The 26,508-nt window shown below is 44.0% G+C and overlaps 1 protein-coding gene across 17 annotated transcripts in view; it reads right to left on the bottom strand.

The window, feature by feature from the left end:
* Window positions 1-26,508, bottom strand: part of KIAA1217 (KIAA1217 ortholog) — a 507,222-nt gene that overhangs the window by 22,683 nt on the left and 458,031 nt on the right. For all 17 annotated transcript variants that reach the window (XM_039523556.1, XM_039523564.1, XM_039523562.1 and 14 more), the window contains 6 exons: window positions 24,910-25,079; window positions 13,970-14,145; window positions 6,857-6,987; window positions 6,456-6,603; window positions 2,447-2,936; window positions 145-325 (listed from right to left, as the gene is read on the bottom strand). In XM_039523556.1, the coding sequence (XP_039379490.1) occupies window positions 145-325; window positions 2,447-2,936; window positions 6,456-6,603; window positions 6,857-6,987; window positions 13,970-14,145; window positions 24,910-25,079 (1,296 nt within the window). The remainder of the gene's footprint in view (window positions 1-144; window positions 326-2,446; window positions 2,937-6,455; window positions 6,604-6,856; window positions 6,988-13,969; window positions 14,146-24,909; window positions 25,080-26,508) is intronic.

The following is a 26,508-nucleotide window of genomic DNA, read 5'->3' on the forward strand; positions in this document are numbered from 1 at the left end:
CATTCTGTCTCACAGGGAAGGCTAGGATATTGATAAAGGTGCTAAGTAAATATATAAACTTAAATTATCATTTTAATAAAAAAAACTTTTCTCATTTAATTTTCTCAAAGATGCAAACCCTCAGTTCACAACTGCAAACCTTACCTGAAACCTCTAATTTATCCACCGCCTCCAATTTTGGCAAGGCTGTGGACTGCGGAGGCATCTCTAAGTTAGGGATTGACTTCATGATATTGGCCTGTGCCTCTTCTAAAAGTTTTTCAAACTCCTTTCCATTATAGTGATCAAGGTTCTGTCTTTTCTCTTCCCATTTCTTTTCTGCTTTCTAAAAAGAAGTACAGCATTTGGTTAGTGTTCTGATTTCATTGGTCTCTACTCTGTTACTTCTACACCTCCAAATATAAACATTATGAATCAAAACTGGTTAGATTTTCTCAGCATTGGTCTGTAGTGAAGTAACAGAAGTTTCTGATTTCAGTTCGGTTCCTAGTGAGCAATATTTCACATCAAACATTCACTGCCTATTGTTCAGCACACTTTAACATACTCTACTGCTCTGGCCTCCAGAACTCAGCTAGCACCATTGTTTCCTATAGAGCACTCCTTGCAAGTCAAATCAGCCTGAGAAAACTTACAGACTGCATTACCTCCTATAGGTTTCTTTCTGAACTACTGCAGGCACAAAACATTTACTCAAAAATTGAAGGAAAGCTATTATTTATTTGTTGGCAAGTCTCTGTGCCTCAGTTTCCTCATTTGTAAAATGGGGATAATAATACCCATGACTTCACAAGGGTATTTGGTGGGCTTATTAATAATATTTGTAATGCACTTTGAGATACACAGACGAAAAATGCTATAGCCATGCAAAATAGTGTTTAATGTTTAAAAACAGACAATGCCTGTTACATATTGTTTTAAAAACATATATCACAGTTACCATTGTGCTCACCTTGGTGTAAGCATTTGGGGTAACGTTGCTAGGAACAACCACAAAAAAATATTGACAAAACTCCATACAGGAGCAATAATTGTTTCTTTTTTAAAAAACTGATGAAAAATGCTCTGGCTCCAGATTAATTTACTTAGTTCGCTGTTTATTTTTGTTTTGTGATGGAGGCTACACATACTTTACTCATTGCATCAAAAAGTTATCTACCTGCACTGTAGCTTATGTAAGTATTTCTTGTGACTTCTTATAGCAATACACAGCAGATGTTGACCTGCAGATAGAGTCCTAAATATTTAGCCACTGCTTAAGGAGAAAGCCCTTAACAGCATGTTGTTTTTTCCCTCAACAGCCCCAACTGGAAATTCCATGTTAAAGTGACAGAGAAAAATAATCAAGCATTAGAAAGTATGGAAATATGCAGTGCTAAGATCACCCAAACATCTTTAATTCTGCTCCTGTGTCTTCCCAGCACCAAGCCACCATAAGCCACAAGGAAGTCCTAGACATGCTGTGTATCATCTTCCAATCAGTGACTCAAAATTGAGAGGTGATCTAACTGGGATTTCTTACTCGAGTAGATGGCCTGATCAGGCACACCTTTAATGGAAAGTGTTGTTATGGAGCTATAGCAAAATACTCCAGCCTTCTTTAAGACCAAATGCAGTGAAAGGAAAAAGGGAGGCCTTTAAATATCTTAATCAAAAGACCACATTCTGGAAGATTGGTCAAAACATCCCCCAACCCCAAAAGTATACAGGATTTCAAATTTTGAAGTGTGGCTACAATGTACTGCCTGCCATGTTACCATGACACTTAACAGACAAATACTTTTAACATGGTAAGGACTGGACTCAAATTAGGTAGATTACGCACCTGGAGCATGGGATGGTGGGGGAAATCATACTTGTGTATCACAAAAATGTGAAGGGCCAGAGCCATGTACTACACAGCTCCCCAACTTCACAAAATTCCAGTTGTTTGGGTGACCTTACTGAGCATTTCCATACTTTTTAATATATATAAAATCTTACCTAGGCATTTCCAGGCTGATGTTAAATCCTCCACTTACCCCACTCCTGAAAAAATCCTACTTTAATCACTTAACACCTGCCCAATAATAATAGAAGGGGATTTATAGGTTTCACTCCTGGTTAACATGATTTTTAGTTTGGGATTTAAAAGAAAGTAATCACCTGACTCTAGTAATCATTTCTTCAGTGTCAACAGAGCACTCAGAAATGGCACCTCAGGCTTTTTTTTTTTTTATAATGACACTACATTTTGTCTTTGTTCAAAATAAGGGGTAAGATTTTCAGAAGTGCTTATGGAAGTTATGGGCTCAACTCCCATGGACTTTTCTTTGGATATCAGATACCTAGGTCCACTGGTATTTTGAAAATCCTACCTAAGGTTTCAAATGCATGCTGGCAGCACCCAGTAAAGTCAAGCTTGGGCCCAAAGAGAATATATCTGGTTAAAGAGAATACACTGTACCTCAATTGATACAGCTCGGTTCCTGGTACTTGCACTGTGAATTTCTTCAATAAAAAGGCTTTGCATTACGGAACCATTGACCTGTGGTGACTGAGACGTCTGTGATTGCTGGGTTGCTGCTGTGGACTCCAGTACAGTGACTGGCATGGTGGGGGTGTGATGGCTTGTTGCTGACAAACCTACAGAATGGCTGGTGACCAAAGGTGAATTCTGGGTATGGTTGACCAGTGCTGAAGAGTGCTGATATTGATGTATGACTACAGGAGAGCTCTGTACATGATGAACTGTCATTAAGGGTAGAACTTCTGACTTGACTGAAGACCCTTGCACCTCTGCTGTAACTCCAGCTATGTTTTGCTGTGGGTATCCAGGGACACGTATTAGCTCTTCTTGATTTTTCAGAACTTCGGTTGCTGTTGCCTTTTCCATGGCACTGTATTGCATGGCTTGAGAAGGATCCACGCCCTTCAGCAGACCTTCTGTAACATGTCTATCAAAACAAATCACACACATCATCATTCATTATTTATTAAATTTGCATATAATTAGTCCAGTCATTTGCTATATATTAACTTTATTGGCTGTAATCTGGATACAAAATATACTTTTGGCAAAAACTCTCTTTTCTCCCACCCAGTTAGAAACAGAAATCAATTTGGTAATTTTCAAGTGTGAGGAAACTAGAAATTAAAAGGTTATAGGTGTGATGTTGCACTGCATATATTTTATGGAAATATACTAATGAGTGTGAATATAATGTAACTGGAATATGCTTCATGCAAAAGGTCTCTTGTAAGGTATCATTACAAAGCCTATAATCTACTGAGTGTTTTCATCCTATTTGTATGTATCACTCTTGTATCTAAAGCTAGAAATATGAAGTATTACTCTGAAGTCCTATTGTAACTATGCAACGTTTAGGCCATTAATAATGGCTTGGAATCTTGATGGCTCCCATTAACCAGGACAATTGGTTGTAAATCACTCTGTTTACTTGTAAGCCTTCCTGTGTTCGTGTAAGTCAAGCCAGGAAGAATGGAGGCTTGGGGTCTCACAGGATATGTGACCATGTCACCTGGTACTGGAATCCACCTTAAACCTCAGAGGGGTAGCCGTGTTAGTCTGGATCTGTAAAAGCGGCAAAGAGTTCTGTGGCACCTTATAGATTAACAAACATATTGGAGCATGAGCTTTTGTGGGTGAATACCCACTTCGTTGGATGCATCCGACAAAGTGGGTATTCACCCATGAAAGCTCATGCTCCGACATTTGTTAGTTTATAAGGTGCCACAGAACTCTTTGCATCTTAAACCTGGTGCTTTTCCATTTAGAAGGAAGGGGTGGGGACCCAGAGAGACAAAAGATTTCCTTCTTGTGCCACGGCTATAAAAGGAGCTGGAACTAACAAGAACTAACAAGAACTATACCGGGGAAAGGATTGGGCCCAGACTAAGAAGGCATCTAGTCTGTGAAAGAAGCTTATTGGAACATCTCTGAGGGTGAGATTTACCTGTATTCAGTTTCTTAAATGTATTTGGGTTAGACTTGTGTGTTTTGTTTTATTTTGCTTGGTAACTTACTTTGTTCTGTCTATTACTTGAAACCACTTAACTCCTACTTTTTATACTTAATAAAATCACTTTTGTTTATTAATTAACCCTGAGTAAGTGATTAATACCTGGGGGAGCAAACAACTGTGCATCTCTATCAGTGTTGTAGAGGATGGACAATTTATGAGTTTACCCTGTATAAGCTTTATACGAGGTAAAATGGATTTATTTGGGGTTGGATCCCATTGGGAACTGGGTGTCTGGAGATAGGTGACTTGCTGAGAAGTTTTTGGTTAAAGTCTGCAGCTTTCGGGGCGTGGACCAGCCCCTAGATCTGTGTTGCAGCAGACTAGCATGTCTGGCTCAACAAGGCAGGGTTCTGGAGTCCCAAGCTGACAAAGAAAACGGGCTCAGAGGTAGTTTCAGCACATCAGGTGACAGTCCCAAGGGGGTCTCTGTGACCGAACCCGTCACAATCGGTATTTTCTGATGTAAGCATGGCAGAATAAATAAATAATTAATAGAATCAGAGAAATTAGAATAGAAAAGACAGGTTAGATGAGCTAGTCCATCCCTCTGCCAATACAGGAATATCTCTTCTAAGATATTTTCTAGAATAAAGATGCCAATCTTAAGCCTTAAATTTATCGCACTTTGTTTCTTTCTTTCACACACACACACAACTTAGATTTTACTATAGCGTAGGTGTTAGGTGAAAGTTACTAAAATAATATACTTTGATCCCTTGGTGCTGACTATTTCAGGGTTGCCATTGGCAAGAAAATTCAATTCTCATTACCTCACAAAATTAGCATTTGTTTGCTGCTCGTGTTTTCTGATAAACATGGATAATAGTTGTACTTAGTGGTTGAAAAATCTCAAGTATGGCTTATATGTTTCTGTCACATCTTTCATTTCCAAAGCCCAGAGTAAAGAATTCCATGAAACCATGAGCATACCCAAAAATATTTGCTATTTGTTTCCCGTTCTCTAGGAAAAACCAAAACTTGTTAGTGATGCTAACATCATGTTAGCGATGCTTTGTGTTAGCTATTTCTTAGTGTTATATTTTGGGAGATTCATGCTGTGCACTCAAAGTGTGCCTGATCTAACACCAATTGTTGTAAAATGTCTACAACCGACTGGGTTAGAGATGGGCACAAACACACATTGCATAGCTCCTGAGCCAAATTACCCAACGGTCAGGGATATCTTGGTCAGGGCTTTGGATTCAATCCATCCCTAGTTAGGGTCTACTAGACTATTGTAGCTGCTTTAGACAGAGACTTTACATGGAACAACTGAAGTCATGATTTTCAGTATGTGGTTAGGAAGTTCTAAGAGGAACCCATATTTAACCCCCAGCTCTTGGCACTCCAGACTGAACCTCTAGGGGCCCTTATGGAAGGACTACAACAATAATGGCTAGCAAGATCCTCTGACCTCATTTCCCAGCGTGCTTGGAGTCAGGGGTGGGGACAGAAGGAATTAGAATGCCTTGTTGGTGCGGTTTGGACAAGAAGGTCACTGGATCAACAAGCCAGAGCTATACAGCCCCCAGTGGGGGGGTAGTCTGACTCTACACCAATGGACCAAGTTTAGTCTCAGTTTTAGTTTGGAAGCTGAGAGAGGCAGCACAGCTCAGGGACGTTTCTGCTAAACTCTCACTCCTCGCTAAGGGAGATTTTGGACTCCTATAAGACTTCAACTGCATGGATCAGGAAGTTCCAGCACTGAAGTGACCAGCATCCAGCAGAGTGAGAGATACAACCTGGTACTGGCTACCGAGAGCCAGCCAAGACCCCAGGAGGATTCCAGACCAGGGTACAGCAAGTCCAGCTGGAGTCAGGAGAGGACCCTGCCCACCCAGGGGACTTCAGTCTAGGCTGACAAATGCCACAGCACGGCAACACTCCATCTCAGGACATTCAACATCAGCCTACCATCTGCCTCAAGGAGGTGCCTAAGAGGGTGCCAGAGGTTGGTGAGTGTTAGGAAATGGAGAACTGGCTTTTTCATAAATGTATTAGTTAACCATAACTCTTTCCTTCCCCTATTTTCCTGTCCCAGTAAGCCCCCGCTTTTTATTATGCTGTTATTTTTGGTCTGCTATTTCTTTGCTGGGGTTTGTTTTCATTTATCTTATTATCCCTTACGTACAGGGCTTTTACACTACTTGCTCTTCCTTCTCTAGGGACAGCACCCTGTGTATTGGCACAGTGAGGAGTCACCAGGCATCAGAAAAGAACCCAGGACCCAACCCTTGCAAAGAGTGGGGAAAAGTTGCTCCAGGTATTGGTGATAGCAAGCACTAGAGAGAGAAAAGCTATGCCTCGGGGAGGGGCTACATATACAACCTTATAAACAAGTCATGGCTCTGAAAACCTTTTGACTCTGAATGGAAAAGGCTTTGCAGTGCTCCTTGCTGGAACTGTTCAGAGTTCTGAAAAACAGCTCACCTCCTCAGCGTGGTAAGGATATCTGTCATGCTGCGGACTCGTTTCAGCAAGCTGTCTAGTTTATGGGGCTCCTCCTTCAGAAACCTCACGGCTTCCACTTCAATGCGGAGGATCGCCCGCATTTTATTCTGCAATGTTGGAAACTCGCCTATGAAAACAAGAACCACCAAGTTCAAGAGAAAGTGACAAACGCTATTTAAAAAAAAAAAAAAGAGTTGGATACATGCGTGTGTATTCAATAGTTATGTACCCGCCTGCACACAGAGATCACACACTCAGACCCCCAAGACCTTTAATTGATTTTTTGAAGAAGGCAAAGATCAATTCTCAGATCAAGACACAAACCTACATCACTCCCAAGTGTTACAACAATCAAACCAAACATAAAAGGGAAACTACACCTTTGAGGGTGGCAACAGCTTCTCCTACTTGCCGCAGAAGAAAAGCCCCATCTTCAACATCTTTCAACGTCACTATCTTGTTGGTGGCAGTAGAGTCCTTCTTCAGCTCTTCAACAAAAGCTTCTAGCTCACTGTTTAAAAAAACAAGCAGAAATAGAACTTGTACTGAGTTTTGTTTTGTGAAAATAGTTGGAATCGAATGGACAAATCTGGATCAGAAATATCACAGCACCTTAAAACTGCTACTGACCCCTTACTAGCTTGATACCGAAAATAACAATGAGTGCCTAAAAGGAGGGTGTGTGAGACAGCTAGAACTCCAGCTTCCCAGCAGGGCAACTTCCTCTCAACACACTGGGGTTTGGGAACATGCTGAGGATAATAAAATACACAGAGGCAGCACATGTTATGAGAGGTTTTGCAAGGAACAGGCCACCATGTGAATACGCTGCCCTGACACCAGGGGGCACAAATGACAAACATAAACTGTAGCACTGTGTGACTACCTCAGAACAAACACACAACCCCTGCCCCCCAAGTCATGAATATTTGTTCTGATAAAAACCTGCCTCCATTCACACCCATTTTGTGACCACTTTCACGGCATATTTTAGCTAATGAGTTTACTAGCAGGAATATTCTCAGAAACAGCAAATGTTATGTTAATACTAGAGAATATCCTGAATACATTGAACTGATACATGTAAGTAATCACATCTGAATGCTGAGTCTAAGAGTTACACGCACCCATTCAGTGACAAGCATGTGACTTACATGTCCAATTAAAATTGACACCAGAGCTTGACTATCAAATACATGCCACAAACAGCTCGTTAACAATCCACAGACCAAGGTTATTTGTACAAACTATTTGTCAGATAAGAGCAAATACCAAATTATATCTGAGAAAATCATAAGCTGCTCTTGGACAATTCAGAAACAGGAGTGGACACAGATGTGTTGAATTCAGCATTCATCTATCCATGCCTCAGTTTCTCCCTTTGTAAAATGGGGCTAATGATTACTTACCTCTTTTGTAAACCACTTTGAGATCAATGGATGACAAGTGCTATTTAAGAACTAGGTAATAACAACAACAATCAGTGACTGTATGTGACAGCCAGGCACGCAGATATCACAGTGATGGGCATGACACAAAAACCTAGATAGATATAAGAGAGCCGTATTACACTGTTCAGTTGTCAAGAAAAGGGTAAGGAAATTGACAACAGATTGAAAAAGGCATAAGCAGCCCAACTAATTAATTATGGAAAGCCAAAGAACAAATAGCAGCTTTTTGGGACTCCAGCACCTGTGTCCTGCACTCTGCCCTTATAAATGCATGTCTTTGCTCCACAGTATCTCTACCCTAAGGACTAATCCTTGGGGCAGGCTATGGCACGCAAATACAGCATGTGAATTTCACAGTGCTCCTCGTAACTTCCATCCAGTCAGCACCCAACCTTTGTTATATAGCTGACCAGGGCCGCCCAGAGGATTCCGGGGGCCTGGGATCTTCGGCAGCGGGGGGCCCTTCCGTTCCGGGACCCGCCGCCGAAGTGCCCCGAAGACCCGCAGCAGGGGCCCCCCGCCGCCGAATTACCGCCGAAGCGGGACCCGCCGCCGAAGTGCAGCCCGGTCTTCGGCGGTAATTCGGTGGCAGGGGGTCCCCGCCGCGGGTCTTCGGGGCACTTTGACGGCGGGTCCCGGAACGGAAGGGCCCCCCGCTGCCGAATTACCGCCAAAGACCGGGCTGCACTTCAGCGGCGGGTCCCGCTTCAGCAGTAATTCGCCAGTGGGGGGTCCTTCCGCCCCGGAGCGGAAGGACCCCCCGCCAGTGAAGACCGGGAGCGGAAGAAGCTCCTGGGCCCAGCCCCGCAAGAGTTTTCCGGCCCCCCCGGAGCGAGTGAAGGACCCCGCTCCAGGGGCCCCGAAAAACTCTCATGGGGGCCCCTGTGGGGCCCGGGGCAAATTGCCCCTCTTGCCCCCTCCTCTGGGCGGCCCTGTAGCTGACACCGATGAATGCCTCCCACCAGTTGTTTGCAGTGCTGTTGTAGCGACCTGAAGAAGAGAGCTCTGTGTAGCTCGAAAGCTTGTCTCTTTCACCATCAGAAGTCAGCCAATACAAGATATTACCTCACCCCCCCTTGTCTCTCCCACCGGTTGCACGCTCTTTGGATTCTACATTAGGGGCAGTGCTGTGCTTTAGTCACATTTGAGATGCTGACAGCTGACTAGAGCTCATTATCCCTAAGAAAGGTTTACTTGCTCCTTGTGAGCAGGCAGGGTCTGAAATGTACAAAAACCCTGTTTACAAAGATCTGGAGAGAAGGATTTGTGTTATTTCAATCTGCCTGCGTGCCAGAATGGAGCAGATGTGAATAAGGCACACCTAAGCTGAGAGATCTCACTTTAGGACCACCAGCCTGGAAGGTCTCCCAATACAAATGCAGATGAGAGAAAACATCTCGCTTATTAACACAGGGAGGAGAAATCTCAAAAGAGGCCACTAGGTGGCACCAACTGAATGATATTCTTCTGCTTTTACAGGGAAGGAGGTAGTCAAATTTAAAATAGCTATAACACATATCTACTTCTCCTACATTTCCGTTCACAATAAAGAAGACACAAACAGCAGGATATCACCTGAAGAACAGAGCCAACACAGGAAGGATTTTGCAAAAAAACCTTCAGCTTTCCATTATCAAGCCCAGAAAACGTTGCTGTGAGCTCAAACCTTCTGGTAGGAGGTTGCTGCACAACCAAGGACCATTGATAGCTCTGTCACGCGTATCTGTGAACTTCATCTCGTAGAACAATGGCTTCAATGGCCCTGATACACCCAGCTGCCTCAGAGTCAGGAATAGAAAAGCAGCTTCTCTGAAATCTGGGTCCTATGCTACTGGAGACCTCAAAATTAGGACCAGAACTTTGAATTGGCTCTTGGCTTGAATGGGGAGACAGTAGGAGGCATGGAGCAGGACAATCATCTTTTGGCATGTAAGGGCCACTGTCACATAGACAGGGATAAGGGAGACATCTAAATAGCAGGGGATGGTGTCTGTCTCACTTTTGTTCACAAAGAGAGAGTTCTTTCCAGACTTCGGTATGAAAATGTGGGTTACACCCGATAGTAACATATAAAAGTTTTTTCTAACTGCAATTACACACAATAATAAACATTGAACATAACAGGGAAATTTAGAATATATTTTAAATATGTTATATCTGGTTTGAAATAATATATTCATACCAAATTCAGAGATGCTGGAACAATTTTTATAGTGGGGGTGCTGAGGTCCATTGAACCAAACAAGCCATACAAACCCTGTGTATGATGGAAACCACTTCAAGCCAGGGGGATGCAGCAGCACCCCCAGCACCTCTAGTTCCAGCACCTCTGACCAAATTTGACAAGTGTGTGGAACGCTGGGAGAAAATACTTATTCTCAGTCTACAGTTAATGAGAATGCAGAGAAGAGGACATTTTGTCAGCACTCACAATGCTAAGGATGCCACCTTGCAGGCTGATGGAAACCAGATGTCCTGATTATGCAAATATGGTTTTCCTAGAAAACCTGCCTACTGAAGGCAGAGATTCCGAGACGCTATTCAGCAATGCTGATGACACCTACTCCAATTACAGATGCAGGATACTCCTAGACAATGCAGAATTGCTAGTGTTCTTCAAAATTATTGTAAAATCATAAATACTAGTATTAAATTCTGATTCTGAAATCTTACTTAAAAATAATCTGAGTACTTTATTTTTATTTCTGTTTGAAATTTTACAGAAGGGGCACAATTATTCTATTTTATTGTTATTAGAAGTGCTGTCAGCTTTCACCTATAATTTATGTTCTAGCTCTGAGAGAGAACTTTGTACAATATGTATGGCATACCATGCATTGTAGTTTTACCACGTAACACATTGGTAACTAATGCATTTTTACTGGATACATCTGTGCTTTCCGGCTATCACAATTTATAAATAATTTATAAATAGGCTGCTTATAACTATGGTTTATAACCAACTACAACACCTTCTATTCATGTGCTTCTAACCATCTATAAAACATACGACTCGTGTCTGTAATATGCTTATCACCTCTATTAATCATATATTACCTTTTTCATAACCTATTTATAAATGTATCCTTCACTTAAATTGTGACTGACATATATTATCCCAATTTGCCTTTGGTATCTAGCAAGCTTTGAGGCTGGTATTTGGTAACTGACATCCAAAAAAGGTATTGTATCTTTGGCTTAGATCCAATTTAATTTACTAAAAATGTCTGCCTGAAAGTACAATCATCAGGCATGCAAAATGATCTGGTTTACATGGAGTGCACTTTCTACATGCCTTCAAGGCAGACTGTCTAAGAGATCTCCCTGGACTTCATTGGATATCTCTATTCTCTGAGATGAAACTGAAGTCCCAATCCTCTTCTGACATAAATTGGCACAGGTCTACAGATTCCAATGGAAACAAATTAGTAGTGAATTTGATTTAAATTGATTTGTAGAAATCTCCTTCATTTGTAATATGAAATTGCCATGATTTTTGTTTTTCCAATTGGAAATATTCCTCAAAGTAGCAGAGAGGAGAGTTAAACCAAGAATCAGAAAAGCTGGAAGAGTTTTTCTCTCTGTTCCTTCAGGCAATGCTAAAGTTCATATTCCAGGGCAATTAACACATTTTTACAAATGTAGCTGAATCCCTGAAACTCCTTGACTCTGATGAGGAAAGTCTGTAGGACTATGATTTGGAAGAGGTCAATAGGACAATGATTAAAAGTTTGAGAAATGATACATTTTCGTGTCCTGTTACTGTGCATTTACTTTATAGGTCTGAAGTGGTGTCAGATGGAAAGCTTCTATATAGAATGTTAACCTTTCTGTGATGTTACCAACTGACATTTGAAGAGTAATTTTATGGTGTATGTCCTGATAGCACCACTAAGTTCATCTAGGCACTATTATGAACAAAGAACACAAAGGGTATCTCTACACTGCAATTTAAAAACCGTGGCCAGCCTGTGCCAGCTGACTTGGGCTCACAGGGCTCGGTCTAATGGGCTACTTAGCTGCAGTGCAGATATTCAGGCTCAGTCTGGAGCCCAGGCTCTTGGACCCTGTGAGGTGGGAGGGTCCTGAGCCTGAATGTCTACACCGCAATTAAACAGCCTCTTAGCCTGAGCCCCGGGGAGCCTGAGTAAGTTGGCCTGGGCCAGCCATGGGTGTCTAATTGCAGTGTAGACATAAGAGAACTCCAGCCCCAGAGTGTACACAGTCTTAGCTAATACACAGTGTGTGAATAAACCGATGAACAGGACAGTGGCGGGGGACAGCACTGTCTGTAGCTCAGTTAGGATTGTGAGCTGATTTATAGCAATATCCACAGTATATAATACTGTAAATTCACAATCTTGCAGAGAAAACACAAATTCCTAGATTAATATTATCCTTTATAATCACAGGTGCGATACTTTTGTAGTAAATCTGAGTCATTTGACAACACATATATTAACACAGAAGATTGCTTTCCCTCTTTGTTTATAAATATCAGAACTGCTGGTATGGTAGAGTACCATGATTACTGTTTGCAGTGAGAAGCTGATTATAAAGTTTCTCTGTACATAAAGGAGCAATTTTTCAGGTGTGGCCAGATATACATTTGGATCAGCAATAAAAACTAATTAATTAAATAGTATCTTACAAAATCTCAGTGTTAGAATTATTTAGATCATTTACTGATTTTTTTTTTTTTGAGCTAGATCCCAATTGCATCACATTTTCAAAATCAGAGCTGCACTAAATCACTGGCCATCGTCAATCTCAGTAAGCCACAGAATTGAGAAAGAAGCCTCTTCTAAATAGTCTTAAATTATGGCATCCTGCAAATACTCTTCTAAATGTAGGGGTGTGCATGGAAGATCCCAGCAGACAATGGTAAGAGGAACACTCATAGATTCCAAGGCCAGAAGGGGTCATTAAGATCATCTAGCCTGACCTCCTGTATAACACAGGTCATAGAATTTCCCTGAACTAACATAACTGACAATTTATTTTAATTAACATTTATTTTTCCTTTTCAAGTCCCCCACATCCCATATTATCAGTGCCCATTCCATGAGATATCCTAGCATGCACTATGGAACACTCTCTCTAAATTTGTTAGTCTTTAAGGTGCCACAAGTACTCCTGTTTTTTTTTCTCTCTATACTGTATTTAACTCTAAGAATATTATCTCCCACTGCACCTCTTTCTCTCTTGAAGAAAATTTAGTCCCTCCTATTCTTTCCTTTTACAATTACACCTTATTTAATATCTGGGTACATGGAGGCCATAGACAGTGTCTGAAATTGAGGGGTCATGTTTGTTGTGGGCATATGGATGGGGAGTTCTGAAGACGGAACCTAACCATCATCACTTAGCTAAGAACCCTCACCCAGTTAGAGGCCACTGATTTGCACAATGTATGGTCACTTAGAATACAGCTGGTTGAATTTATTTTGGTTGAAAATGCAGATTTGGTGACACCAATGTTTTTTGTGAATTTGTGTTGATTTTGCCAAATTGTTTCAGTTTAAAAAAGGCTAAAAAAATTGAAATGGTTTGTTCTGACATTTTAAAAATGAAATATTCTGATTTTTGGTTCAAAATGAAGTATTGTTTCAAAATTTCCTTGAAACTTTATTTAAAAACCAACCAAATGTTTTAAGATGGTTGAAATCTAAATGAAATATTTCATTCAACCCCAAACAATTTTTTCTGACTTGATTATTTAAAGTTTTTGAAAAAATTGGGTTTTGTTTTGTCCCAAAATGAACCCTCCCCCCCCTGCTTTTTCAGTAGTGCCAGCAAACCAAAAAATCTGTTCTTCTCCCAGCTGTACTTAGATATAATTCTACAACCATAATCAGACTCTCCCTGCTCTCTCTCAGCCTATGAGAGTGCAAGGAATTACGTAAAGAAGAAAAAGGCGTGCATGCTAAGTAGCACTTACCCAATGAGTAGTCCCACAGTGAAATCAATATTCTATAAAGGAAAAAGCCAAGCATAAAAACCAAACAAGCTCAAAGCACTAGGAGAGGTTTCCCCACCCACCATAACTTCTTCACAATCTTTTCCTCTTCGTGGAGGTATTTCTGCCTTTCTTGCTCCACCAGGATGCGCTGTCGCTGCACAGGATCCTCCAGCCTCTTCACTGTTTCAATCACTTTGCCATTGATTTCCAGCTCAGCTTTCTTCATCATTGCCCTCAGCATCTCCTGGTTCTGCAGCTGTTGCACAAAAGAAATCAACTTCAATTTTCCTGCCTGACTAACATCCCTGGTAACTGAACACATTGCAGCTCTCAGAAATAGGTTTGGATAAACAGCCCTACAGCTGAATGAACATACTCCCTCCCCCCTTAACTTTATCCATAAATGTTATGTCAAGGAGAAGGGGGGAAAGAGCACAAATTCCATTAACTTCTAAATCGTGTGTCTGACTTACAGCAGCAAGCTGACAAACAGAATGTGTAGAGTTCATTATGATGTACTATGTCTAGCACCAATTTCACCACATACTTCTGTAGGGTCTGAAACCTTTATACACCATTCAACGTGCCATTAGAAGGCGTTTTATAAAATATCAGTGATGAGCTTCCTGCCTTGTGCCGTGTAATAAGAGTGCAGCCGCTCCTCTGGGAGCTGTCACACTAAAGGGCATGATTCCCTTCTGTATATGCCTCTTACTAGTCCTTCACTAAACTTGCTGGACCATCATTTGAAAATATCATGAAAGGTAGTGTGAAAACTGAAACATAATGCCATTCTTTGAGGGGCACTTCTCAGTGTTGCAAGCAGTGGATACACCACTCAATGTGATGGAATGAAAGACCTACAACTAATTTGCAATATACATCAACAACAAAGAGACTTTTAAAATGTGGGTTTTCTCTAAAAAGTGACTATTTAAAAAGGAGACTTTCTTTCTCCAGAGATCTGCCATCTGCGCATACTCCGCCACAGACCTTCTCACTTTAGTGGGCAATGTAAATTGTATTACCTTTTATTCCTGTTAACCTTGCAGAGCCGAAACAGTTAGGAGACCGTGAACTGGATCATACTTCTACTTGTGCATTAATTGTGCACTGAATTTTACCTACAGGGTCAATCAGTTACACTTGTACAAAATGGTTTGGAGGCACTGGGAATCCACAGGTGTCACTGAGATCATAATTGGAAGATAATCAGAGTGCACAGATATCATTAAATACCTACTTTGGCCTGGAGAATCTTCATTAGTGGAAAAGGAAAGAACCCACCTTGGCTATGCTGCCCAGGATGAGCTCGCCGGGCTGACAGCTAAAACACCCATCTTTTTACTTGCAAACCCATCACTTTTTCCTTTAAAGAGGGAGTGTCTTTTAGAGAAGAACTGCTCTTTAAGATGTAATTTTCCACACTACAAGTAAAAATCTTCTATTAGAAGATGTTGCAAATTACAGAGGCCCTGGGTGACTCGTATATAGGCACTGAGCAAGTTCCGCCTATATTGCCAGTGAACACTTCTTATACACTCTTTCACAAGTACGTTTAAGAAATTCCAACTGCTCTTCATTGGGCATGGAGTGCTGAGGAGAGGAGATGAAATACAGTAACTCCTCACTTAAAGTCATCCTGGTTAACGTTGTTTCATTGTTAGGTTGCTAATCAATTAGGGAACATGCTCATTTAAAGTTGTGCAATGCTCCCTTTTAATGTCGTTTGGCAGCTGCCTGCTTTGTTCATTGCTTGCAGGAAGAGCAGCCCGTTGCAGCTAGCTGGTGGGGGCTTGTAACCAGGGTGGACCGGGAGCCCCCCTATCAGCTCCCCGCTCCCTTAAGTTTCCTGTGCTGTAGCCACCCAGCAGGCTATCAATTGCTGGCAGTTCAGCTTGTCCCTCCCGGCACTGCCATGTGCTGCTCCTGCTCTCTGCCTTGGAGCTAGGGTGACCAGATCACCCAGGTCAAATATCGGGACATGGGGGGGGGGAGGGGACAGAGACAGAGGGGGAAAAAATGGCGGCAGAGCAAAAAAAAAAAAATCCCCCACCCCCGATTCCTCCTCCCTCCGCAAGTGCTGGAGGGAGGCCCGGGAGACTCGGGGGAGCGCGGGGCTGGGGTGAGTGTGAGTCTGGCCTGGCCCCAAGCAGGCAGGACTCGGGCCCGGTACCTGGAAGGAGAGTAGGGGGCGGCCTGCAGGGCCAGGCGGCGGTTGTTCTCCCCACCTGGGCAGCGGGACTTGGGAGCAGCCGCTGCTGGAGCTCCCACTGCCGCGGGGGGAGGAAGCGGCCGCTGGCCAAGCTTGGCGGCTGCGGCTCTAGCACCCATTAACCCCCCGAGCCCGGGCCTGCTGCGGGGACCCAGCGCGCACCCAGCCCCTGGCCAGTCGCGTCTGGGCTGGCTGCCCAGCTGGTGCAATCCTGCGGGCGGCCCCGGAGTGGGGGCAGCAGGCCCCAGCCCCCCCATCCCGCTTGGGTCCCGCAGGAGAACGAATGGGGCTGGGCTGCCGATGCCTCCGCTGCGGGACTGCACCAGCCGGGCAGCCAGCCCAGACACGACTGGCCAGGGGCTGGGCGCAGCGTGCGCGCTGCTGGGTCCCTGCAGCAGGCCCGGGCTCGGGGGGTTCTGGCCCGGGCGCCAAAGCCGCAGCCGCTGAGCGCCACGTGCTTGGCCGCTTCCTCCCCCCGCGGCAGTGGGAGCTGCAGCAGCGGCTGCTCCCGAGTCCTGCTGCCCAGGTGGGGAGAACAGCCACCGCCTGGCCCCGCGGGCCGCCCCCCTACTCTCCCTTCAGGTACTGAGTCCTGCCTGCTCGGGGCCAGGCCAGACTCACACTCACCCCGACCCCGCACTCCCCTGCGTCGCCTGGGCTGGGCATGCTGGGCAAGAGGCGGGGATTTGGGGAGGGAGCCAATGGGGGAAGGAGGGGGCAGAGTCAGGGCGGGGGAGGGTGCGAGCCCTTCTGGGCTCCGGAGCCTTTGCTTGTTTGTCCAGTGTCCCGACCTAACATTGGTCAGGACGCGGGACAAACAAGCAAATATCGGGACAGTCCCGATAAAATCGGGACGTCTGGTAACCCTACTTGGAGCTGCTCCCAGAGACTCCTACTTGCTGTGCAGGGGGGAAGGGGAGGCTAATGTCAGGGTGTCCCCAGGGCCAGTGCAAGGATATTTTGCACCCTAGGCGAAACTTCCACCTTGCACCCCCCAATCCCCCCGGAGCATGTATGTAGCAAGCTATATCCATAGATCTCAAATGCTTTACAAATGGAGGAAAGTTTCATTATACTCATGTTACAGCTGGGGAAACCGAGGGACAGAGCCACCCTGACTTGCCCAAGATGACACAGTAAGTCAGTGGCAGAGCTGGCCACAAAACACAGGTTCTACTCATTCCCAGGTCTGTACCATTTCCACTGAATCCTTCTGCCTGCTTCCCTCATGGGTACAGTGTTGGGAAGAAGGAGGTGATCTGCTACCTTTCCCTTGGTCTCTCCACTGCAGCAATGGGGCTGTTGCCAGGTTATTTGGTGAGCAGGCCCTGGCTCTCTCCTCTGCTCCAAATCATTTATAACCGAATTAATCTGGAGGCAGGTGGCCCAAAGGCCAATGGAAGTTTTGGAGCCATGTCTTGGTCATTCGGCAAAGCCACAGATGTCCTAACCTCTTCACACATGTCAGCCCCCCCTTCCCCTACTGTCCTCAGCCTGTCGGGCTCCCCAGTGCACCGGGACCTGCCCCTGCCCCCGTGACCTGACACCATGTGGAAGGCAGTGTCCAGCTGGGCCCCAGGGTGATCTGCAGCCCCTCTCCAGCCAGCTGTGCATTGGCACCCCGAGGCCCCCCCCCTCACGCAGCCCCAGCCCCAGCCCGTGGGTAGCTGCAGCTGGGCGCCAGAGGATGTGAGCGGCCAGGATCCCAGCTCCACTCACAGGCTGCTCTGGGCTCCCCTCCGTGAGCCCCAGGCGGAGCTCTTTCCGCTTCTCTCCGGCCGCTGGCTGCGCGGCTGCCCCTGCTCCTCCTGAGTCCCCTGGCCCATGCTCGCAGGGCCGCATTCCAAAAGGGGCTTTAGAGCTGCAGGCGGGGCCCCAGGGCCCCCTTAGCCCAGGGCCCTGCAGCCCCTAAAGCCCCTGCGTTCTGGGTGGCCCTGCCTGCCAAGGGGGTGGGGGTCAGTTCCCAGAATCGTGGCACTGCGCAGAACCACCTGCACACCCCCTGCACCAAACAGGAGCTGCCCCAGGTAAGTGCTCTGCACCTCCTGCCTGCCCCAGCCTTGAGCCTCCTCCCGCACCCCCACTCTGAGCACCCTCCTGCACCCTAACTCCCTCCCAGACCCTGTATCCCCAGCCCTGAGCCCCAGGGGTGAGCCGGGGCACCTCCCCACCACAGTACAGTACTGTACAGTATATAATGTCTTTTGTCTGCCCCCAAAAATCTCCTTGGAACCTAACCCCCCACATTTACATTAATTCTGATGGGGAAATTAGATTAACATAACATCGTTTCGCTTAAAGTCGCATTTTTCAGGAACATAACTACAACATTAAGCGAAGAATTACTGTATCTATTTTTAGGTTCAACACTGGGGCATTATCTTCTGTCTTAGCAGTAAACATTTCTCAACACTATTACAAATAGAATTCCAAGTGTAACAGTCCCCTGGAAGGCCTGATATTACTGACTTTCCATGGCTAGAGTCTCCTACTTTCAGTTTTATTGAGGTCACAACATGAAAAGTAGTAAGTGAGGCTCTGACCAGTTAGCACATTTAGGATCTGTGTAGGCATGAGAATGATTCTGTGATACTAGCAATGTTCTAGATACAGGGTAAAATTTTCAAAAGTGCCTAAGGGTCTTAAGAGTCTAGTGACTTAAGCACTTCCCACTGATTTTATTCCCAAACCCTATCTGGATTTCCACCTTACTGAACAAAAACACAACAGTTTTCATAAGAGCATTAACAATATAACTTGAAAAGAAATGCTGCTGCCTAAAATGCCTGGGAATAGTCACCCAGTCTTGCAAAGATGGTAAAGTTCAAAGATGTTCAAGACAACAAAACCACCTCAGAAGCTGACTTAGGAAGGAAAATAGAAATGAGAAATAGAAAAGGCCTGTTACGTCACTGTTCATCTTTCCAGTCAGTGAAGGAACTAAATAGACAAGTCAATACATTGCTTCTGGCTTTCCAGATTTGTATTATCTAATCTGTCCTCTGCTGTGCACTCCTACCTCCCCATTAACATCAGTGGGATGCACACTGAGAGGAACGTTAGCTCTTTAGTGATAAGGCTCTGGGTGTCCAGAGTGTTTAGGCTGTGATCGGCAATAGGTAGCTATTTCAAAACTTTGGGAGGAAAAACAGAGCCGAAGGCAACAGCTGCAAGATTAGTCAGAAAAGTTGGGAAATGTTCCCTTTTTTTTTAATTGTATGGAATTCTAAAAGTTTGCAACTGCTAAATTCCATACTAAATCATTTAAAAGGCATTTTGTATACGTTATCGCTCAGTGTGGGATCAGTGTTTTGATTTACATTGGTGTAGGCCAACATGGTAGTTTGAGACACACAAATATGCTGTGGTGCAAGGCATCTAGACTTGGGAACTTGTCTCTTTATTCATAGCTCATATACATACATATTTGAACCCTGAGGTCGGAGCAGAGGTCAAGGAAGGGTAACAAATAAATAAATAACTATATATAGCACCTCTTATATAGCACTTTTTACCATAGGTCTCAAAGAACTTAACAAAAGAGATAACCATCATCTTACAGATAGGGAAACTGAGGCACAGAGGTGACCTGACACGCCCAAGGTCACCCAGAAGGCCAGTGGCAAAGTCAGGAACAGAATCCACATCTCTGGAGTCAAAGTGCACTAGATCACATTGCCTCAATGATAAAAGCAAAATGGTGAGGGCAATGGAAGGCACACGTCATGTTAGGTTTTATATTTTTTATTATTATTACAGGTGACACAGGTAGTGACCCCACTTGTTAAGGCTGCCCAACACTTCCCATTACGAGATCCTGTTTTCAGTTGCTTATAACTTTGAGAGTCTTTTACCACTGCGGCTGCAGTTTCCCATGCTGGATGTCTGCCTCAGGCTGAATCTATTAATATTTATTTATTTATTTAATGGAAAGTTCCAGCTAAAATAGTGCAGCCATTTCTGAGAACAAGATTAGAGAAAATCAATTATTTTGGCCTTCTTAAACAAAAATTCTTGCAGCTGTTTTGTTGAGAATCTCTAGCACCTTTATGCTTCAGGCCAGGGTCTTTAAATTTGGCTGGAGGGGGTCATGATGGTGCCACTGATGCATCTTTAACTATCTTTGTGAAAACCTATCTAAAATTTGACCAAGTAATAAACCACTGAAAAATCTCAGGTCACACACAGTAGAAACTTGTTAGAGTCTGCTCTGAGCATGCTCCATCCCAGAGCTGCAGGGGCTGATCAAAGCATGGTCTACATTACACAGTTAGGTCGACGTAAGGTAGCTTATGTCGACTTAACTCTGTAAGCATCTACACTGAAATGTAACTCCCACGGATGTAACTCGCCAACTACATTGACTTACCACCACCACCACAAGAAGCATAGTGCTTAAGTCGATGTAGTTAAGCTGATGCAGTGTCATTGTAGACACTGCATTTCTTCCATTGACTGCGGCTGCCTTTCAGAAACCGTCTCACGATGCCCCACACTCACAGTTAAATCAGTGCAAGTGCTTCTAGTGAGGATGTGCACCGCTGACACACGGAGTGTAGTGTGGACCTATAAAACCGATTCAATTACTGCAGTGGCTGTATGTCGATGTACCTTAGGTCAAATTAATTTTGTAAAGTAGACTTGCCCCAAGACTTTCTCTGCAATTGCTCTCCCTGACTGCTAAGGACAGCAGTGGCACTGCACACAGAAACTGAGAGCCTCTCCTCTGTGCTCTCAATGTTCCCATGGCTGGTGCCCACGTAGCGAAGAGGAGAAGGAAGAAACATGTGACCTGAATGAAGAGGACTAAGAAAGGAGTAAATGGTGTGGGGGGCGGGTGGCAGGAGCCAGAGGACAGGGTGTTGGAGCAAAGGGGGAGGGAGGAAGGAACTGAGTGGTGATGGAGTCAATAAGAGCAGAAGGAATGAGGAGCAGAAGCTGGAATGTAGGGGGATGGATAGTCATGGGGGTGGGCGGGTAGGAACTAGGAGATGGAGTGAATACATTAATGCAGAAGGGGAATGGGACTGGAGCCACAGAAGGGGAAGGAGTTGGATAGGTGCAAAGAAGAAAAGGACATGAGCCAAGGAATGGGGGGTTGGATAGCCAGAGCCCTGTGTGGATACAAGATTTATATGCGCAGACATACATTTTGTATCTGTGCAGGGCTCTGTGGATAGGAGCAGAGTGAGACAGAAACAGGCTATGGGCACAGGGGCAGAATAGTTTATAACCACTACAGTACACTCCCCTCCAAAACCTGGAACTGAACTCGTGAGTCCCAAGTCTCTACATTCCTCTGCTGTCAGCAAACACCTTTGAAACCCACTGGCTAAGTATATGTCTCATCCCGCTCTAGTGGCTGGCTCTAACAGGTACTCCATTAGCTCAAGCGGTAGAGGTCTATGCTGTGGTTTTGAATCCTCCTGATGCCCCAAGCTGGGGGACAATATGGGGCCACATGAAAGAATTCCTGTATTTCAGGTTTGCTTTTTTAAGAAAAAACACTTTGGAAATTACATTAAAAAAAAATGTTAAAAGAACATTAAGGTTGCATGGGGACCTGAATTCTGGCACTTCCTAACTCTTGATCTCACAAACTTCATGTTCTTTGAATATAGCTCTTTGGATTATATCGCACAGTGGTGGGATGAGGGGAATGGCTGGAGGGGATGAGTTAGGCTCAAAGGATCAGGAGAGAAGGAAGAGGACAACAGACCCTGAGGAGAAGGGGAAGCAGGAGGGAAGGATGGAGAGGAGCACGGAGAGTGAAGCGAACAGGTCTGGTGGCAGAAGGTCTGTGATAGAAAATGGGGGTTGGAACAAACCACCAGTTAGCAAAAAATAAAATAAAATAAAATAAAATAAAATAAAAATAAAGGCCACAGGACAAGTCACAGGTATACAGTTTTCAGGGGCGCTGAGCAGCTGCAGACCCTTGGACATCTATTGGAACTGAAGTTGCTGAGCAGTTCTGAAAAATCAGCCCCTTAGTGGAAGAAGATACTGCAGTAGTAGGAAAAATATCTGACTTTAGTCAACCTTTGATACAAAAATCACCAGTCATTAATGATAGTTAATTCCTAATCAGTGGGCTGGCACAGCCCTGACCTCAGTTTGCCTGTGGCTATACTTGCTGCAAGCAGTAACTGTTAGCACTGGATAGTTCTGCCAGCATAGGCAAGGTGTCACCATCTCTTGGGTGATCTCAGCTTCTCCTGACTCACCCTCCTTAGTCTGCTCTCTCAGGTCAGTACCTGGACCCCCACCTTCAATTAGGTCTGTTTGGCCTTCACTTTTTGGACTTGCAGTCTCCTGGCTGTTTTCTTGAAGACAGCCTGGTGCAGAGCTGTCGCCACCTTTCTGCTCCTTTTCCTTCTCTGCACTCTCCCTTTACAGCAGGCCTTGTTTCCTCTATCAGTCACAGCTGGGGGAGGGAGGGGGGCTGCCTCCATGATTGGCAGCTCTGGCAGCTGCACGGGTTGTGATCAAGCTGCTTGCTTGTAAATAGGACAGACTCTCCTCACAACCACCCTGCCTATGTTCAGTATGGGGTTTGTACATCCCATTACACACGGCTTGTGTGAACTAATGGGTCTTTTTCATCTCCGATCTCTAGGATTCCATTATGTTAATTAATGGTACCTTGAAGACTAGATTCTGAGTTGATAGTGTGCCAATTCTTAAAAAATATTGTTACAAGTACTGCACCTGTCCCTGAGTCAACCTGCCAATTTTTGTGCTTGTCAACTGGTAAGCTCTTGGGGGCAGGGACTGTCTTTTTGTTCTGTGTTCGTACAGTGCCTCGCACCATGGGATCCTGGTCATGACTGAGGCTCCGGTAATACAAATAAATATTATTTTTTCTAATCCTTCAGAATTATTTCTTTTTTTGTTGCTGTGTGAAAGACTCACAAACAACAGAAGAAATTGACTGACTGTACAGCAGAAATAGCGAAACTGACAAAACACAAAGTGCAGTCAAATGTATGAACTAAACAAACAGGAGAAAAAGAGAAAAATGCGTTCCTTTGATGTCTTTTCAGGCAGAAGTGTAATTTGTAAACAGAGGGAGCCTCTTTGGGTTAAACCAGTATCTGTCTGAAAAACTCTTAGCCCCGTTTAAAGAACATGAGGGAAAAAACTGCTGCATTCTGTTAACTTATGACAGAGAATCTCCCATTATAGTAATTTTAAAATAGTCTATGTGAGTAACATATAGGACATCTCAAACACAGGACCTCCCAGGATTGTTAATATGCCCAGGCGCTACCGGAGTGACCACTAAGAGAACTGCACTGAAATAAATGGAGGGGGTAACTTGTCATAAATGGCTGCGGAGTCCTAGAAATCTTTCTCAGAGGCTGTCCTGGAAGGTACATATATGATAGAATAATGCAAATTTACTTCCTGGGAGAGAGACTGTGAAGTGTAACACAACATCCAGCTGGGTATACAAGATAGGTTGATATCTGCATATAGATGGGCAACATTATTAAGAAATATATTAAAATGCATTTGTATTCCAGGGATTTATTCAAGCCTAAATGAAAAAGTAAGCATATGAATATAGCAGCATACACAAAATCACCTGCCTGATCCCATCTCCTCCTCTCCAGCAAGCTAAGCAAAGGATATAGGACCACCTCTTCATTCACAGGCGCACTCGCTTTACTATTATTAATCTGACCCTCCTGTCCCCTCCTCAGCTTGTAGTCACCACTACTACACTTTCTGTCTAGGTAAGAGGGCAAAAGGCAGAGCATACTGTGTATTCTAATCTGTGCTAATATCACTCTGTTCCATAATAATAAACCAGAATTGCAAAAGATTTGAGGTTACTTTCAAGGTGGGGTGTCGTGCATGGCAGAATGTTAGCTGGCTGTTCCTCTATCCAGATGGATTTACAAAAATAAATTTTACATTTCCTGTGATGAAGTATTTATCTAATATATGTGCACATTTGTCCTTCAGCTTCCAGTGAGGCAAAGGACTAAAGAATTGTACAAATATTTCCACAGCGTTTGGGGTGAGCAGTATGTATTTACATACTGTACAATGAGTGTGTGTGTCATATAGCCTGCTAGGACTTCTGCACTGAAATCTGCAGTCATCAGTAACATTTGAGAATCTCTCTCAAATTGTTTCTCATTGTCTCTGAAGTGCTGACACTGTGTAGGTCATGAAAGCATTGGTCAAATACAGACATACTATAACAGAAACAGTCTTCTTAGCTCCTACTACATGATTCTTTTTCTTTTTGTCCTAAAGAGGTTGCCGCCTACTTTTGGTCTCTGAAAATCAAAGGCCCTAAAAATTGTACAGCTCATTCACAGACCCAAAATTATTATTTGGCTTCCTCATAGCTGAAGTGTTCATTCAGGAGGGTGAAAACTACTAGGTGATAAGATCTTTAGTAGGGCTGAGACTGCGTCTTCATACATGTTTATGTATGGCACAATGGGGACCTGATCTACCTGGAGACTTTTGACACTACTGTATTATAAATATTGAATTAATAACTGATAATAATAGGCAGGAAGTTATTTTTCTGGCTCTAACCAATACTATAAAGGGAGATACTTTTCTTGTGAAAGGTGCATATGTTATAACGGTTTGTACCTGTGTCTTTGTGCCTTTTGCTTTTCCTTTTTCTCTATCGCTGTAGTACTTAAAACAACACTTACACAAGCAGCAGAAGACAGAAAAGGCATTGAAAGGCACAATGTCTTACACTCTAATCCCCAGGAAAAGGCTTTCAAAACCGGGACATGTGCTCATGCAAATGAAGGGATGTGACCATACCTGTAGCTGCTTCATCTGACGCAGCTGCAGCCGAAGGTCTGACACATTGCATCTCATATCATGTAGGCTGACTTGCATTGCTGGGGAGCCAACGGGTGCAGGGTGATTGATGATGGTAGTTGAGTCAGTAGTTGCTAATGAATTCTTTCCACCAGACATGTGAGCAGCTCCTGCAAGTAATGCCAGCAAAACTCTTTAGTTTACGAAAAGTGAAAGTCCAGATGCATTTTCCTCCCCATTGCGAGCACAGCAGATTCAGCTTGTATCTTAAATGGATGAAGATAGCTAATTTCAGACTTTAGTGCTCATTATCTATCAAGTGGCTGTGATTTCTGCAACCAATATGCAACTTTGCAGTGAGACATCTGAGGGCCTAACTGTGTTGCAACTTCAGCCATGTCGGAGGATCTGGTTACCCCAGACTGGTTACTACGTGGTTCCATTTTCTAGTACAGATGGGAGATTAACTGTAACTGCAAGTCATGCTGATCACCCACTGGACCATTCCATACCAAACAGAACTGTGCTGGATCCAGGTTTGGAGATAGCTATGGTCTAACTGGGCCCTCCCAACATGGCTAAAATTGTAGTGTAGGGTTAGGCAGGCCATCCATCCAGTTTTAAGCCAGATAGTCCTTTTTAAAAAATATAAATGTTGTCCTCTGTCTGGTACAGAAATAAAACTGGACATGGTTTTGTGTTGGATCATGAATGGACAGTGCCATTTTGAAGAGCTTGCTGCTCTGCCCGCCAGCATGACTGCATGCAGTCATGCTGCCAGGGATGAGGCAGCAATGGCATCCTTCATGCAGCGTGACCGTGCATGCTAGGTCATGCTGATGGGGGCGGGGGACCGATGCAATTCCTGGAAGTATTGGAGTATCCAGCATTCCGGGGATGTGGCAATGCCCAGTCTATGTAGGGGCCATCTGAGACTGACAAAGATCCTGCACTACCTATTTGTTGACTGATTAGCATGGAAAAGAGATTTAACCAAGCACACAGGTATGTAGAAAATGAGCACAGGAAAACATCCTGGTCGGCTAGCCAATGACCAGTTACATGTTCCCAGCCAGCAACTCCACAGGCTTATTCTTAAATAGGGTGACCAGATGTCCCAATTTTATAGGGACAGTTCCGATATTTGGGGCTTTGTCTTACATAGGCACCTATTATGCCCCCACCCCTTGTCCTGATTTTTCACATCTGCTCTCTGCTTACCCTATTCTTAAAAAGTATAAAAAGAGTAAGCACCATATTCCCAAACCAGAAATAAAATGGTGGCACAACAGACTCTATCCAACTGTATGCTGCCCCCCCAATCTGCCCATCCCCTCATCTTCGATTGCTATCTGTACACAGAATTGCATTTAAAACCAGCACTGGTTGTGCAGGACTCTACACATGATTTTTAAAACAATCACAGAAAGCTGTGAAACTATGTTCTTAACAAAACATTATTCCTTGATCAAGCATCAAAGTTAGGCCAGTTCTTTTTACATGCATAGTAGTTTTCTTTATGTAATACAATCAAATCTGAAATCAGCAGTCAGTATTCACATTACATCTGTATTTTGACATTTCTCACTTTTAAGTGTC

The sequence above is a fragment of the Mauremys reevesii genome, linkage group 2 (genome assembly GCF_016161935.1).
Source record: "Mauremys reevesii isolate NIE-2019 linkage group 2, ASM1616193v1, whole genome shotgun sequence".
NCBI lineage: Eukaryota > Metazoa > Chordata > Testudines > Geoemydidae > Mauremys > Mauremys reevesii.